Source organism: Oryctolagus cuniculus, chromosome 5 (assembly GCF_051225735.1).
Source record: "Oryctolagus cuniculus isolate XC-2025 breed Fujian yellow rabbit chromosome 5, ASM5122573v1, whole genome shotgun sequence".
NCBI lineage: Eukaryota > Metazoa > Chordata > Mammalia > Lagomorpha > Leporidae > Oryctolagus > Oryctolagus cuniculus.
The window spans coordinates 31,878,676-31,895,558 of NC_142871.1; the positions used below are offsets into that span (position 1 = coordinate 31,878,676).

A 16,883-nucleotide genomic window follows, 5' to 3' on the forward strand; every position below is an offset into this window, starting at 1 on the left:
AATTCCTGAGTAAGCATAATGATTGCCAAGAAAAATCATAATCGATCATAAATGAATTACTCATGCCAAAGCACTTCAAAAGCAAAGCATAAAAATCTCTTCAGTATAATTAACCCTGTTTAATCAGTGATGTGGATCCATTTTATAGCCTCATAATATAGGGTAAGACCTCCACAGTGGAGTGCCCTGGGACTATGAGGAGCTGAGAATGGGCCTATGAAAGGAAACTTAAGCAGACACTAAAAGTGTGGCTAAAAAGGAAACAAAAACACGGGAGAAAAGGAAAAGGAAAGCACAGGATACAGGAAGGATTTGCAGGCTGAGGAGAAAAGTCAATGGAGTTGCAAGCTGATGATACAGGAGGAAGAAGCAATGTCAGGGAGTAAAGTCCTGGAGACACAGGAGTTTCAGGCATCCAGACCACTCATGTCCAAGGCTGCAATTAAGGAAAGAGAAATGAAGAGGTATAGATTTATATAAATTTGTAGGCGGAAACTGATAGAGCTTGTGCTTGATTTCCATGATTATATTTAAGGAGATGTATAGTCTTTTGCTGAGATTATAGGCAATAGGGTTCAGGACGTGGTCAGAGACACAAAAGTTGAGAACAGGGGACCAGCTCTGTGGCCTAGTAGGTAAAGCCACTGCCTGCAGTGCCAGCAACCCATACGGACGCCAGTTCAAGTCCAGGCTGCTCCACTTCCAATCCAGCTCTCTGCTATGGCCTGGGAAAGCAGTAGAAGATGGCCCAAGTCCTTTGGCCCCTGCACTCACATGGGAGACCCAGAGGAGTTCTTGGCTCCTGGCTTCAGTTTGGCCCAACTCCAGCTGCTGCAGCCATTTGGGGAGTGAACCAGAGGATGGAAGACCTCTCTCCCTTTTTCTCTCCCTCTCTCTGCCTCTCTGTCCTCCCAAATACTACTAATTTCCATATTACATGTAAAGAAACTTGGTCTCTATGTTACACAGGACAACCACCTACTGAAATATCCTTTTCAGCTTTATGTTAAAGCCCTCCTATTATGTAGCTATCATCTCAATGATTCCACATGCTCACAAATACAGCTGTCACACCTTTAATTTTTTGGCATGTCTCACAATCAGGACCTAAGTTATCTCTTGCTCAGCATCTCTTGCTCAGGAGTACTGAAAATCTATCCCCCCAAGGGCCGGCGCCGTAGCACAGTGGGTTAATGCCCTGGCCTGAAAAGCCAGCATCTCATATGGGTGCCGGTTCAAGACCTGGCTGTTCCTCTTCCGATCCAGGTCTCTGCTATGGCCTGGAATAGCAGTAGAAGATGGCCCAAGTCCTTGGTCCCCTGCACCCATGTGGGAGACCTGGAAAAAGCTCCTGGTTTCGGATCGGCACAGCTCTGGCCGTTGGAGCCATCTCAGGAGTTAACCAGCAGATGGAAGACCTCTCTCTCTGTAACTCTATCTTTCAAATAAATAAAAATAAATATTTGAAAAAAAAAAAAGAAAAGAAAATCTATCCCCCAATCTACAGACTTGCTCAGTGCTCAAAAAAGAAGCAAAGCCTAATTCTGAAAAGTAGAGGGAAATTAGACTGTGAGCCAAAAATTGTGATGATTTCTGAGAATGATTTGATACCTACAAGATTTTAAGAGGAATACAGTTGGAAATTCAGAAAAATTTACACCCACAAAAGTAAGGCATTTCCTAACCAGGTGCTTAGAGGTACTGAAGTATACAGACAAAACAGGGAGTAGGTTAAGATCATGATGACAATTCCAAAACCAAGCATGGGTTGTCAGTAGGTCGTCTCCTTTAATCATAAACAACACCTAGAGAGATTTAAGATGTCCCTAAGTTGATAGCACACACAAGTCAGAAAAACCCAATTAAATCTGTCAAGGACACTGAAGATGATGATATCAGCAAAAGATTACACATCCTCTCCATTGCTAATGCCATCTCATGACCAGTTTCAAACACCAGGAAGGTTCTGAAATTCAAGAACTAGATTCCATATCTGGAAATCCCTGTTGATCCCACGAGTGACATTACATGTGAGTGGATCCTAGCCTCCCTCTTCCTCCTGTCCAGCCTATCTGGAGGATCTCACAGCCCCAGCCATCCTCATCTTGCTTAAGCCCTCTCCTCCTGCATTTTCTATGACACACAGCATGCTCCAGGTCTCTTCCTGTTCCTAGCAGGCTGTTCTCCTCTGCCTTCACACACCATTTTCCTTCCAAAAATACTCCTTTTGCTCTTCTTTCTCTACACTTATTTCCCTTTGGCTCATTCATTCTTACAGACTGAATCTCCAGTAAGTGAATGGCCTTCATCTCCACATGCAGAGCTCTAACCCGCAGCCAATGATCTGGCTCCACAGTTTCAGTCTGGAAATGTTTGGGGTAGAAGGTGAGCACTGACATGGAGAACCTAAGTAGGTTACAGCACTTTCCTATTATATAACTGTTAGAAGAAGGGGAAAGGCAAGCAGAACTTCTTCATTTTTAAAATGATAATGAAAAATTATGTATCAGAAATCTTAAGCTATAATTGAAATAGCAAACAAAAGAAAATCTATAGCTTTAAACACTTAACAAAATGAAAGAATAAAAATAAACTCCCAGGTCAAAAAACTGGAAAAAAAAAAAAAAAAGAAGAAGAAGAAAGTACCCAGAAGGAAGCAAAAATAAAAGCAGAATAAAGGAAAGAATAGAAAAACAATTCTAATAAATCAAAATTCCGGCCAGCGCCATGGTTCACTAGGCTAATCCTCTGCCTGCGGTGCCGGCACCCTGGGTTCTAGTCCCGGTTGGGGCACCAGATTCTGTCCCGGTTGCTCCTCTTCCAGTCCAGCTCTTTGCTGTGGCCTGGGAAGGCAGTGGAGGATGGCCCAAAGTGCTTGATCCCTGTACCCGCATGGGAGACCAGGAGGAAGCACCTGGCTCCTGGCTTCGGATCAGCGCAGCACGCCAGCCGTAGCGGCCATTTGGGGAGTGAACCAATGGAAGGAAGACCTTTCTCTCTGTCTCTCTTTCACTGTCTAACTCTGCCTGTCAAAAAAAAAATCAAAATTCCATTTGCTAAAGAAAAATAGCAACACAAATCACTATATAACTTGATCAAGGGAGTATTCACAATATTAAAACTTAGAAATGACAAGAGTGAAATAACCATTGGAAAAAGTAATTTAAAAAGCATAAAGCAGTACACAAATCTATACAAATCTGAAAAATTACACATAAAGGGTAATTTCTAAAATTTATCCCATTAGAAATAGAAAGCTTAAACAAACATTTCCATTTCCATAGAAGAAATTTTTTAAAAATTAAGAAAAAAGTACTGGGCAAAAAAAGGACATAGCAGCTAATATCACAGGAATTCTTAGAAAGCTTCAAAGACCAAATCACCTGAATGCTGCAAATATTGTTCCAGAATTTTGAACATGAAGGAAAATGCCTTAATTCTTTTCTTTGAACCAAGTAAAATACAGTTACAAATGCCAAAAAAAAAAAAAAAAAAAAGTTACAGATTAATACCACCTTTGAATACTGATGCAAAAGCTCTAAATCAAACATCAGCAACCAGAATCAACACTACAACAAGAAAATTAGATACAAAGAACAAGTAGGAGTTAGTCTAGGAATGCACAGTTGGATCAATCCCTTATTATAGTACACTGATGTTGTGGCTCTGAGAAGAAAACAGCATGATGATCTCCATAGATGCTAAAAAAAGCTTTCCACAAAATTTAAGATTCATTACTTATTTTTAAAAAAGAAAACATGAGTCCATCACAGCATTGATAAAGAAATATATTTCTGTCTGTATAATTTATCTTAATTCCACACCAAAGACATTTTCTTTAACACCAGGAATTATTTAACCTTGTACTAGAGACAACTGCCAATAAATTAGACAGGAATAACAGGCTTTTAAGCAGAGAAACTAAGCTTATCTTTGAATAGAAAGAATTTACTCATATATGTGGCAGGATCATGAAAGCAGGAAAAAACCAGTCCTAGTGGTAAATACTCACATGTGCCCAGCTCAGATTATTTTCCTGATAGAAAGGCAAACATACTATCTTTGATAAAAGTTGCAAAAACACAAAATTGCTACTTAGTATTTTATTTCGCAGTGAAATGTATTAAAAACCACTGTACCTTACAGTAAAGTCATAAGAGCAAGAGGCCAGTACTGAAGCGTGAAATGGTGAAAACTGCAGAAAACAGAAACAAAATTGAACTTAGCTATAATGACAACATGCTACTTCCCATGGTCATTCCATAACATTATTACAAACGTAAGTTTAGTCAGGGATGTTACTTAAAAGTATGTTCCTTGAATCTGACATGCTTTTATTTGAGGCAAAAATCTTTTGGTTTTTTACATATCCACCTACAGGAAAAAATTTTATTTTTATATTCTCCAATTAGGCTCAGCTTTTTAGAGTTTATCTGGAATAAAATATTTCCAAAATGTTGCTCTTTTGGAGAAATTAAACATAATTTCATACTATTAAAAATGATTCTTACAAATATAAAGGATTTCTGTATGTGATCATATACACATATATAATTATATAACCTAACAACTTTAAGAAAACATATGATTGCTATAATCATAAGTATAATTTAAATAATAACATCGTTAGAATAATTTTTATATAAAAATTTAACAATTTTGTTATTTCTATGTACAAATACAACTAATGAAAAATATCAAAGATTAAAAATTTCTAATTTAAAAGCAATATATTCTAGAGAAGTAATAAACATACTTTAATAGGCTGTCCTTTATAATTGTATTTCTTCAATGTTTGTCTTACCAGCACTGTAATATAACTACATCTGAATAACTCTTTACAGGTTTTTTTGCAAAGTATTTCCACTATATTACCCCATTTTATTCTCAGAACTGTGCAGAAATATACATATGGAACATTTTTCAACTATTGAAAGCTGGGCACAAAAGGGTTGCCAAGAAAAACTAAAACAGAGTACTGTGCCTCATGTGTTATGTTACAGCCAGTATAAGTTTAAATATTAATCTAAGTGAAATTCAGAATTTTTAAAACAGTAATAACATAGTAATCTTATTAACAATATCAATAAGGTACTTTTCTGCCCTTAATGTAAGAAAAAAAGAATCGGCCCTGAAGATGTCACATAGTAAGACTGTGTCCACAATCACTAGTAGAACCTGCCTGAACAAAAGCTGAGACACTCACTCAGGTCACTGTAAGGATGGTCAATCAAGTTACGTCCTTCCTTGCAAGTTACAGAGAGGAAAATTTTCTATGTATCTAACATGTGTGAACATTCACATACGACACCATACTAGGGAAAACAAAGAATTAACCACCTCTTTATACCAGTTTCAAACAAGAAAAGACAACTGCCCACTACATGGAAAATTATAACCTAATACCAAAAGTAAACTACTATAGTTATAAAACAGTATTAAAAGGAGTAAGTAGACTGAGGATGACAGAATGTGAAAACATTTTTATTCAATTCTAAGTCCTGAAGGTCTACCAGTTCTGAGTCATTAAAAAATTATTCAAATAACTTACCTAATTTTATCTTTCAGTAGCCATTATCATTAATTAGGTAACAAAAACAAACTATAAAAGAATCATTAACCCCAACCCATAAACACAAAAACATTCTTATACGTGCTTCGTTGATTGCTTATATTTTTATTCTACATATAAAAGTAAAAATAAAGACTTACTTTCACTCTCCTAATGGCATAGGTGTGACCCAGAAGCTCAAACACTGGTTGTCGTACATTTCTTAAGTCCCAGCCTCTCAAACTACAATCAACTGCCCCTGTTACCAGCAAATTCTGGAAAACAATTCAGAGAAAAATAAACTGTTACACCTAGGCAAGCAAGCAGTACACGGCCTCTCATACTGGAAAGAATATCTATTTTCTGGTAATTATCTAATACGAACCCAAGAGTTATTCTTCAAAAGCCAAAAAAAAAGTATGTAGGAAGGGATCAAAATAGACACCACACAGCAAAAATTAATGTAACTTGAGAGAAAGGAAACTCAGCTTGTTTTATGACTATGATGGAACACTACATACAACAGAAACAGGCACAGTGCTGATGGCATTGTGGACTCTTCTGCTCACCTTTGGTAGTAGGAGTAAGTACATATTGGAGAAATATGTACTTACTTATCTAACAGGGGCCGGCATTATAGCACAGCGGATTAAGCAGGTTCAAGTCTGGGCTACTAACTACTCTGCTTCACATCTAACTTCCTGCTAATGTGCTTGGGAGGGCAGCAGATGACCCAAATACCTGGGCCTCCGCTACCCACATGGGAGACTAGGAGGGGGCTTCTGGCTTCTCTTGGCTCAGACCTAGCTGCTACAGCCATCTGTGGAATGAACCAGTAAATGAAAGATCTCTCTCTCTTTCTCCCTCTTTGTCACTGTGCCTTTCAAATAAAAAATCTTTTAATAAACTGTATCTGACAAATGAGCCCACTTTTCTTTTCAAAAGGTTTTCAACAGGCATTGAAAGGCAAGTAGTCTATTAATTTTAGAATCTTTGAAAGAGCTCAGGGTATAAATTAAATTTTTATGTTCTTCTAAATCTAAACCAATCATTGTTCCCAACTCTCTTGGATCAGGCCTTAAAACAAAATCTGAACAGATCTGGGAATCTATGCCAACAGTGGTGAGTCTCTTACCTAGTCAAGTGCAGAAATCTCACTATACAGGGTCCAACATGAACCAAGAGTTCCTGGCTGAATAGGCCAGATGCTGGGTCCACACTCAGCCTACCCCACATCAACCAGAGCAGCACTTCATTGTCTGAGTATGTTGGGATTTAACGTAAGTTCACTGGAGGAAAATTTTCAATGATTAAAAAAAATTTTTTAGGCCGGCGCCGCGGCTCACTAGGCTAATCCTCCGCCTTGCAGCGCCGGCACACCGGGTTCTAGTCCCAGTCAGGGCGCCGGATTCTGTCCCGGTTGCCTCTCTTCCAGGCCAGCTCTCTGCTGTGGCCAGGGAGTGCAGTGGAGGATGGCCCAAGTGCTTGGGCCCTGCACCCCATGGGAGACCAGGAGAAGTACCTGGCTCCTGCCATCGGATCAGCGCGGTGCGCCGGCCGCAGCACGCCAGCCGTGGCGGCCACTGGAGGGTAAACCAACGGCAAAAGGAAGACCTTTCTCTCTGTCTCTCTCTCTCACTGTCCACTCTGCCTGTCAAAAAAAATAAATTAAAAAAAATTTTTTTAAAGATTTATTTACTTATTTTGAAAGAGTTACACAGAGAGAGGGAAAGAGAGAAAGAGAGCTCTTCCACCCACTAGTCTACTACCCAAGATGGCCACAAGGGCCAGCGCTGGGCCAGGCCAAAGCCAGGAGCTTCTTTGGGGTCTCCCACATGGATGGCAGGGTCCCAAGGGCCATCCTCTGCTGCCTTTCCCCCAGGCCATCAGCAGGGATGTTGAACTGGTGCCTACAGGGATGCTTTACCCTCCATGCCACAACAATGGCCCACCAAAAAATTTTTTAACACTTTCCAATATATATCAGAATCCTTTTCAGAATTCCCAAAGCTATAACACATAAGCCACCATTTAACTACCCTAACATGGAAAATTCATTTCTAGTGAGAGACTGAAACTATAGTCATCAGAACTGAAAGTGTTTTTTAATCAAGTATAATTATTGAATATGTGCTATATTTATTTATTACTTTTTTCATTAAAAGAACTTGGCCAATACAGCATAATGTTCTTTTAATTTTTATTAAGTAATTTACAACTAGGACAAAAACAAAGCCTCTGTCACGGTCAACAAACCACTTCAGGTACATAAACAAAACATTAACACATTTTCATCCATTTCTCTCTCCAATTCATGTGCTCATGTGTTTAACTGAAACTTTTACAAAAAATTACATCGGGACACTGCTTTTTTACAAAAGCATGAAAATTTAGTAAGCTTAAAAAGGAAGACGAACATAAAATTATGGTGCAGCAGGTTAAGCCGCTGCCTGCAATGCCGGCATCCCATACAGGTGCCAGTCCAAGTCCCAGCTGTTCCACTTCTGGTCTAGCTCCTTGCTAATGCACCTGGGAAAACAGCAAAAGATGGTTCAAGAGCTTGGGTCCCTGCCACCTATGTGGGAAAACCAGATGGAGTTCCTGGCTCCTGGCTTCAGCGTTGTCCAGCTTTGGCCATTGTAGCCTTGGGGAGTAGACTAATGGATGAAGATCTCTTTCTCTGTCTCTCCCTCTAACTCTGCCTTTCAAATATAGTAAAAAAAAAAAAAAAAAAAAAAAAAAAGAGGGCCAGCGCTGTGGCACAGCAGGTTAAAGCCCCAGCCTGAGGTGCCAGCATCCCATATGGGCGCTAGCTCTGGTCCTGGCTGTTCCACTTCTGACCCGGCTCTGTGCTGTGGCCTGGGAAAGCAGTGGCCTGGGTCTTTGGGCCCCTGCACCCATGTGGGAGACCTGGAGGAAGCTGCTGGCTCTTGACTTCGGATGGGCTCAGCTCCAGCCACTGTGGCCATTTGGGGAGTGAAACAGATGATGGAAGCTCTCTCTCTCTCTCTCTACCTCTCTCTGTAATTCTGTATTTCAAATAAGTAAAAATAAATCTTAAAAAAAAGAAACATGAAATTTGTAAAACTGATAAGACTGTCTAATTAAAAACTAAGTTACAAACAGTTCAGCTGCCTAACAAAGTGAAAAAGAAATGAATAGAAGAGATGAAACAAAGTGGCAGGGTTAAGACCAATCAAGAAAAAAATTCAGTAAATTGTTTCCCAAAACAAACAATTTAGGCTGTGCTGCTGAACTTTTGAGAACTTCTGTTTCTTATTTTGCCTGTTTATGAGCACTTAAATCCAATTAATGCTAATACAGGTCAGTAAGAATCATTAATTGGAAATGAAAGGCATTGAATTTAACTTAATGGGTCCAGGAACACAATCAAAGCCCACAGAAACAAAGATAAATAAAATCGAGAACATTTTAACATGAGGAAGAGCAGCAGCTCAGGACGGTCATTTCCTATACCTCATTGTATTTACACCAGTCACAGCTCAAAACTTCTGCCTGATGGGCTGGAATCACAATTCTGACTCCCGTTGTCTTCACATCCCAAATTCTGAGAGTCTGGTCACCTGGAAAAAAGGAAGATTTGGTCACCTTCTACCACAACATTTGGATACTGCTCACAGTGATAGACCCAGCAAAAAGACTCTGCTTTCACTGGTAGGATACTTTTCTCTTTATGCATTTCTTAAACCATAATAATGCATAAGAACTACTAAAAGTGAAGGACTACAAAAAATTAATGCACCATGATAATGTTTTTTAGTGTACTCAAAGAAAATCTGAATCTTACCCTAAGACAAATACAACAGTGATTAAACACATGCCCAGTTATTTTACTTTGGGGTGGGAAAAGTACTGAAAATCATCATGTTTAGTAAACAATATCAGCACTCTACACACAATTCTCTACGAAACAACACAGAGATTGGTTCTAATCCACCTCAGTCATTTGATAGCTGCTGGGGTTTAATCATGTCTCTCAGATTTGCTGATCTTCAGTTTCCTTCCCTGTGATAACGTACGTGTTTTATAAAGTTGGAATAAAGGTAGTGAGGGCTTCTTATGTATATCTTCTTATACAAGATATACACTAAGTTCTTAATAACTGTTTAAAAACATAAAATGAGAAATACACCCATGTTTAGAAGTCATTCTATGTTCAATATCCTATTTATTGAGTGTTTCCTACATGTCAAACACTGTTGTAAGCATTTCATGTATATTAGCTTTTTGTAAGACATCACAGTAACTATGCAAAGCAGGGATTCTGACAGCATAAAATGATTAGAATCCTTTACAGATGAGGCGCCTGCAGCACAGAGACGAAATAACTCCCCCAGGACACTCCGCGGTGGGAGCAGGAGGAGAACAGGAACCCAGGTCAGCCGGCTTCCCAGTGACTCACGCTACACAATGCTACCTCCTCAGGCTACTGCAGGACAAATGCCAGAAAGTCAAGGATGGCGGCCTCTCGAGCCACTACTCTTTCACCTGTGTCATTTCTTCTACAAATTATGGAAAAGGCATTTTTTCTCAAACTTTTTAAAAAAAATACTTAAAATTATTTGATTTGAAAGGCAGAATGAGACAGAGAAAGAGGGAGAGAAGACAGTGTAAGAGGGAGAGAAAGAGGGAGAGAGAGAAAGAGAGAGTGAGAGAGAAACTCCTCAAATGCCCACAACCAGGGTTGGTCAGGCTGAAGCCAGGAGCTCCATCTGGGTCTCCAAAGTGGGTGGCAGAGACTCAAGTACTTGAGCCATCATCTGCTCTGCCTCCCATGCACACCAGTAGCAAGCCAGAGTGCCAGCAGAGTAGCCAGGACTCAAACCACTGCAACATGGGACGAGGCATAGAGGCACTGCTCCACAACACGGGATGAGGGATACAGGCATCTGAGAGGCAGCTTAACCCGCTGCGCCACAGTGCTTGCCCCCAGATACTTTGTATATTTGCCCCAGTTATTTTAGAAATAAAATAAGATGCTACCTAAAAAGCTGCTATTTCCATTTGCATTTCCAATGTCACTTCCCATCTTCCCTGTCCAGAGGACACCATAATCATAAATTTGGTATGTGTCCTGTATTCTGTGCTTTTGTAACACTTTCACTCCATTTTTATGGATCCATTAATATGTACTATTGCTTTGTGTGGGGGATTTGCTTCTTCTTTAATTTAAAAACACCATCCCGCTACTTTATAAAAGGCTAAAAACCACTTTGATAGATGAAAGTAACTAACAATTTTTTATATCTAGATAAGAAGATAGGGATGAAAGAGAACGATGATTCTGAATGTACCGAATGGAAAAGACTCAGAACTGCTGCAGTCCAGAGCTTCAAATATCTTCAGGGACCCTAAAAATAATCACTATCCGTGGCCTGACCACGTAGAATTTGTTTCAGAATTCCAAACAGTTTTGATGCAACAACCTTTCATGACCTTCCAGCCCTCGGTGTGTAAAGCAAGGTGACACGCATATCTGCTGACTGGTCTGCCGGGAATAGCACATCCCCGTCTCATCAAGTGATGATGCAGCTCCACTGATGCAGGCTCCCACCAACCAGGGTCACGTCCCAACAAGGCCAGTGGTGGGATTTCATTCCCTGCTCTGATCTCAGCTTCTAGGGCGAAGACGGCCATTTGGGGTTTTATTCCTGAACAGTTTGCTGAAAGTATAATGCCAGTGCCTCTCTTCTAGCCGAAGGTACAAAGGCCATGCATCTGGTTATGTAGGGAAATCCAGTCTGGGGTGACACAGTACCCCTTCCCTTCCAGGGGTATGCTTTTCAATACATTTCACAGCCACTGAGGTGGCTCCAGTTCTAGCCCTTGTAGGCAAAGGAGGTTATTTATGATGGAGGTAGTTAATGGTATTTACCCCAAATTTCTATTCTAAAAAAGCCCAGTCCCAGAGAAAAATGTTTGATTCACCACAGACCTAAATGCTGTCTATATTAGCTTTCAAACATTTGTATCTAATATTAGGTCTGAAATGAGAAAGTCTGCAACAGCCATGACTAAAAGCACTAAGATTACTGAGTTGGTGCTTACCCCATTACATTTCATAAGTACATAAACTGCTTTAAAGGACCAAAACATTACAATGAGTGTGGACTAGGAGATAAGAACTGTTCAGCTTCACAAGACATAATGCTCAAAAACATCCTACACGAAGGATCTCTGTGAGACTCAGTGGAAAGAAAGGGTCATCAAAGAAGGAGGTACTTTGAAGGGAGGAGAGAACATCCGCTTTGCTTATGGCCTTGTCCAAATACTGAAGGAGTCTGTGGTCACAAAAGGCTTCCATAGCCTTGGCAGCCCATGGCAAAAGCCTCGGGTGATCACTGACACCATAAATAAGAGTGTTAATTGTTAAAGGAACAACAGAAGTCACTGTGCACTTACTCCCCATGTAGGACCTCTGTCCTTGATGAGTTGTACCACGAGGATCGACTGCAAATCTTGTTCTCAAACTGTACTCCCTACGTTGTGTGTGTGTGGGTGGGTGCAAACTGCTGAAATCTGTGCTTAACATGAAGTTGGTCCTCTGTATATAAAATCAAACTAAAAATGAACCATAATGAAGAAGGGGATGGGGCCGGCGCCGCGGCTCACTAGGCTAATCCTCCGCCTAGCGGCGCCGGCACACCGGGTTCTAGTCCCAGTCGGGGCGCCGGATTCTGTCCCGGTTGCCCCTCTTCCAGGCCAGCTCTCTGCTGTGGCCAGGGAGTGCAGTGGAGGATGGCCCAGGTGCTTGGGCCCTGCACCCCATGGGAGACCAGGAAAAGCACCTGGCTCCTGGCTCCTGCCATCGGATCAGCGCAGTGCGCCGGCCGCAGCGCGTCGACCGCAGTGGCCATTGGAGGGTGAACCAACGGCAAAAGGAAGACCTTTCTCTCTGTCTCTCTCTCTCACTGTCCACTCTGCCTGTCAAAAAAAAAAAGAAAAAAAGAAAAAAAAAAAGAAGGGGATGGGAGAGGGAGAGGGAAGTAGAATGGGAATTGGGGTGGGTGGGGGAGTATGGGGGAAAGAACCACTATATTCCTAAAGTTCTACCTATGAAAAATGCATTCATTAAATAAAAAATTAAAAAAAAAAAAAGGACATAATGCTCAGCTAAAGAAACCAGACATGGAACTGGCATTGTGGTACTGCCCACAGGAGCACCAGTTCGAGTCCCACTTCCTTTTTTTTTTTTTTTTTTTTTTTTTTTTGACAGGCAGAGTGGACAGTGAGAGAGAGAGACAGAGAGAAAGGTCTTCCTTTGCCGTTGGTTCACCCTCCAATGGCCGCCGTGGCCGGCACACCACGCTGAACCGATGGCAGGAGCCAGGTATTTATCCTGGTCTCCCATGGGGTGCAGGGCCCAAGCACTTGGGCCATCCTCCACTGCACTCCCGGGCCACAGCAAAGAGCTGGCCTGGAAGAGGGGCAACCGGGACAGAATCCGGCGCCCCGACTGGGACTAGAACCCGGTGTGCCGGCGCCGCTAGGCGGAGGATTAGCCTAGTGAGCCACGGCAGCGGCATCGAGTCCCACTTCTGATCCAGCTCTGTGCTAATACACCCTGGAAAGCAGTGGAAGATGGTCCAAGTGGCTGGGCACCTGCCACCCATGTGGGAGACCCAGACAGAGTTCGATGTTCCTGGCTTCAGCCTGGCCAGCCCCAGCCATTGCAGCAGTGCCCCAGCAGATGGATACTCTCTCTCTCTGTCATTCCCTTTCAAATAAGTAAATCTTTTAAAAGACAGAAAAAAAACCAGACACAAAAGTACAGAAACAGGCAACTGGAAAGCAGACAGAGATCACGCTAGTGGGGATCGGGTGGAGGTCTCTGCTGATATTCTGCTCCTTGACCCAGATGTTGGTCACACAGATGTGCTCACTGTGAAATTTCATCAAGTGCTTGCCTGCTGAGTTTATTCACTGTTCTGTATGAGTTTTTACTTCAATAAGAGATTAAACAACACAACAGCTAAGGTTAGGCATGACGTTATTCTTAAATTCTATGATGTATTTTTGTGCTGTGGAGTAGCAAGTTAAACCGCTGCCTGCAGTACCGGCATCCCATATGGGTGCCAGTTGAAGTCACAGCTACTCCATTTCCAATCCAGCGCCCTGCTAATGTGCCTGGGAAAGCAGTGGAAGATGACCCAAGTCCTTCAGCTCCTGCTCCCATGTGGGAGACCTAGAAGAAGCTCCTGGCTCCTGGCTTCGGTCTGACCCAGCCCTGGCCATTGCAACTATGTGGGGAGTGAACCAGTGGACAGATCTCTCTCCCCTTGCCTCTGCCTCTTCCTCTCTGCAGCTCTGCATTTCAAGTAAAATGAATAAATCTTAAAAAAAAAAAAAAAAAAGCAAGGCCATGGATTTGTAGTTTAACTTAAGGGGTACAAAAAGTGATGACTGCTCTGCAGGAGTTAAGAACTCCACTTCCTTGAGAGTCACTCCTGTGTTTGTTGTACAGGTTTGGCACTCTGTCCTCATCACTTTGTTTTCCAGGTAAAAAAGGCCTTCTGGCCAAAAGGTACAATGACTCACTCAAGTCTCTCAGCCACCAAGACATCTGTGCTTACAATGCTTGTTTTAATCACATCTTGTGGCCAACTGGCCTTTCACTGTAGCCAGACACTTATCAGAGCCCTGTGGTGGTGCCATGGAGGCACCTGATTTGCCAACTTCTCTTATCAGCTGCAGACCTGCCACCAGCTGTAGAACCCGCAAGTTTAAACACACAACATGGAATCAGAAGTGCTGGCCATGGCTCTAATTGCAAACTGCAGTAGGTAAGAAGTTAGGTAAGGAGAATGAGTACAAACGGAGCCTCCAAAACTGTGAAATAAATAGAGTAGCAGCAAAAGAGTGCTTTGGGACCCAGATAACTTTAATCTAATTGAAATGCCAGATGCCTATCAGACTGAATACGCCTTTTTCTTACAGTAGAACAAGGTTTATTTTTACTACTGGCTGGACCCCACATATTCAGGCATGGCTATGACTTATGCAATTATATGGAGTCTGCAATAACAGTAATTTAGTTTTCATGGCTCAGAAGAAAGTTATTTCATATTAATCATATTTATGTAAAAAGATAAATATTCTTCCCTTCTATCTCATACAATTTAGAAATATGAAGTTTGTACTAATGTGACTATCATAAACTAGATAAAACATAATGTCCTTTGAAAAGTCTGTTATGGAAGGTAAACGAACATGTCACTCTAAAAACTAGTCACATTTTGTCTTAACTTAGCTAGCGATAAAAAAATTGGATTCTGGATTTGCAAATACTATACAACCTAGAATGTGATTAAATTATTGGAGTAACCTAAATATTATTCCTCATATATTATCTTAAAATAGAAATCGTTATCAGCAGTTGAATGACAGAATTAGCTATAAGTGTAGCACAGGATTAGATATTTAAAAAAATCTTGATTGTCTATCATATAAGCTTCTACCATAAAAACAAGTATTTTACAACTTTGGGTTTTATAACCAAGAGTGTTGCAATTGAGCTTATATTTATTCAAAGATCATGGTATGTTTTATAACAAGCTTCTGTCTGTAAGCAAGAAGACAAAACTAGAGAATTAACTATTAAAGGCCATAATGTCACCAAGAAAATGAGAAAAAAAAAAACAACAAGAAATTCTGAGCCAAAAGACACAACTTTCTCTCTGAATTCAGTGCTGAAAACGTTCTGTATTTCTTTCAAAGAGATGAATATATTTCTATGAAAACAAACATGCAATTCCCACTCCATCAACAGGAACAAGTAACTAATTTGGCATCACAAACAGAGCTATTCCACAAACTAATGCAGGGCTTCCCACGTGGGACTGCTCACTTGATCCAGCTGGGATTAAAAACACGCCTCCCAGAGGCACTCCGATTCAGCAGGACTCAGAGCCTAGAATTTTTTTTTAAGCTCTACCAATGATGCAGATGATTAGCAAGGTTTAGAATCATCAGACTCATGTGCTATCACACAATCGTGCACTCCAGATTCTAGTCAGAGCAAGTTTCTTAAACCTGTTCTCAGAGTTTTAGTTCTGATAAGCAATGACCGTTCGTGCTTGCAGCACATACACAGTGCGAAGGCCATTCTGATGCTCTGCTCTCCCCGTATCCCACACCGCTGCCTCCCGCTTCTCATCTGCTACCTCTTACTCGTTCACACAGTAGCAGCTTAGACACAATTTCTTCAGGGACGGTCAGCCAACCCTGACAAGATCAGGAATCCATTTCCAGGTTCCCACAGAACTCTGGGCACATGTGTTACAACAAGAGATAACTCTGAGGTAGTCCTTACTCTGTGCCAGGCTCTGTTTTATGCCCTCCAAGTCCATTAACTCATTTAATCACTCGCAGAACTCCATGATGGAGACATTATGGTCATCCCTATTCTAGAAATGGGAAACAAAGAGCTGGTGATTAAACAGTAACACTAAAGTCACACAGCACTGGAGAAGCCAGAACTTGATCATGGGCAGTCCAGCTGCAGAGTCCATGTTCCTGGCCACCATGCTGTATTACCTGTCCTTCAAAGAACTTCACATTCCTTGCCCTGGTGTATTTCCAATTGTCTCTCAGCAAGTAACTGACACTGGAACATAGGCTGTCAAAGGGCAGGAGCACTGTTTTCTTCCTCATTAAATCCCCAGTGCCCAGCAAACAGCAGACACTCAGTAAATATTTGACTGGGCCAGCACTGGTGCAGTGGGTTAAGCCACCACATGTAGCAACGGCATCCCATGTGAGTGCCAGTTCAAGTCCTAGCTGCTCTGCTTTCCATCCAGCTCCCTGCTGATGTGCCTGGGAGGACAACAAAGGATGGCGCAAGTTCTTCAGCCTTTGCACCCAGGTGGAAGACCCAGAGGAAGCTCCTGGCTGTGGCCTGGCCCAGCCCTGGCTGCTGCAGCCATCTGCAGACTGAACTAGTGAAGAGACGATATCTCTCCTCCTCCTCTCCCCACGCAACTCTGCCTTTCAAATACATAAATAAAAATCTGACTTTCAGACAAAATCTTTCTCAAAAATCACAATGAACCTTAGATTTGGTTTAAAAATTCTAAGATGGTTACTCCCATAACAACCAAAAATACTGTTGGCTGTGTATGGCATTCAGCTATATAAAATAACATACAAGTGCAATAGAAAATACATAAAAACAAGTCAAGCAAACAAAATCTGCTAAGTAGTTCAACTGCCTATTTTTTTTAAGATTTATTTATTTATTTGAAAGGCAGAGTTAGAGAGAGAGAGACAGAAAGAGAGAGAGATCTTCCGTCCTCTCATTCACTCCCCAAAT

The 16,883-nt window shown here is 41.4% G+C and overlaps 1 protein-coding gene across 2 annotated transcripts in view; it reads right to left on the minus strand.

Moving 5' to 3' along the window:
* PEX7 (peroxisomal biogenesis factor 7) overlaps window positions 1-16,883 on the minus strand; it is an 80,293-nt gene that overhangs the window by 40,099 nt on the left and 23,311 nt on the right. For both annotated transcript variants that reach the window (XM_089332629.1, XM_002714756.6), the window contains 3 exons: window positions 9,029-9,135; window positions 5,713-5,826; window positions 4,140-4,195 (listed from right to left, as the gene is read on the minus strand). In XM_089332629.1, coding sequence (XP_089188755.1) covers window positions 4,140-4,195; window positions 5,713-5,826; window positions 9,029-9,135 — 277 coding nt within the window. The remainder of the gene's footprint in view (window positions 1-4,139; window positions 4,196-5,712; window positions 5,827-9,028; window positions 9,136-16,883) is intronic.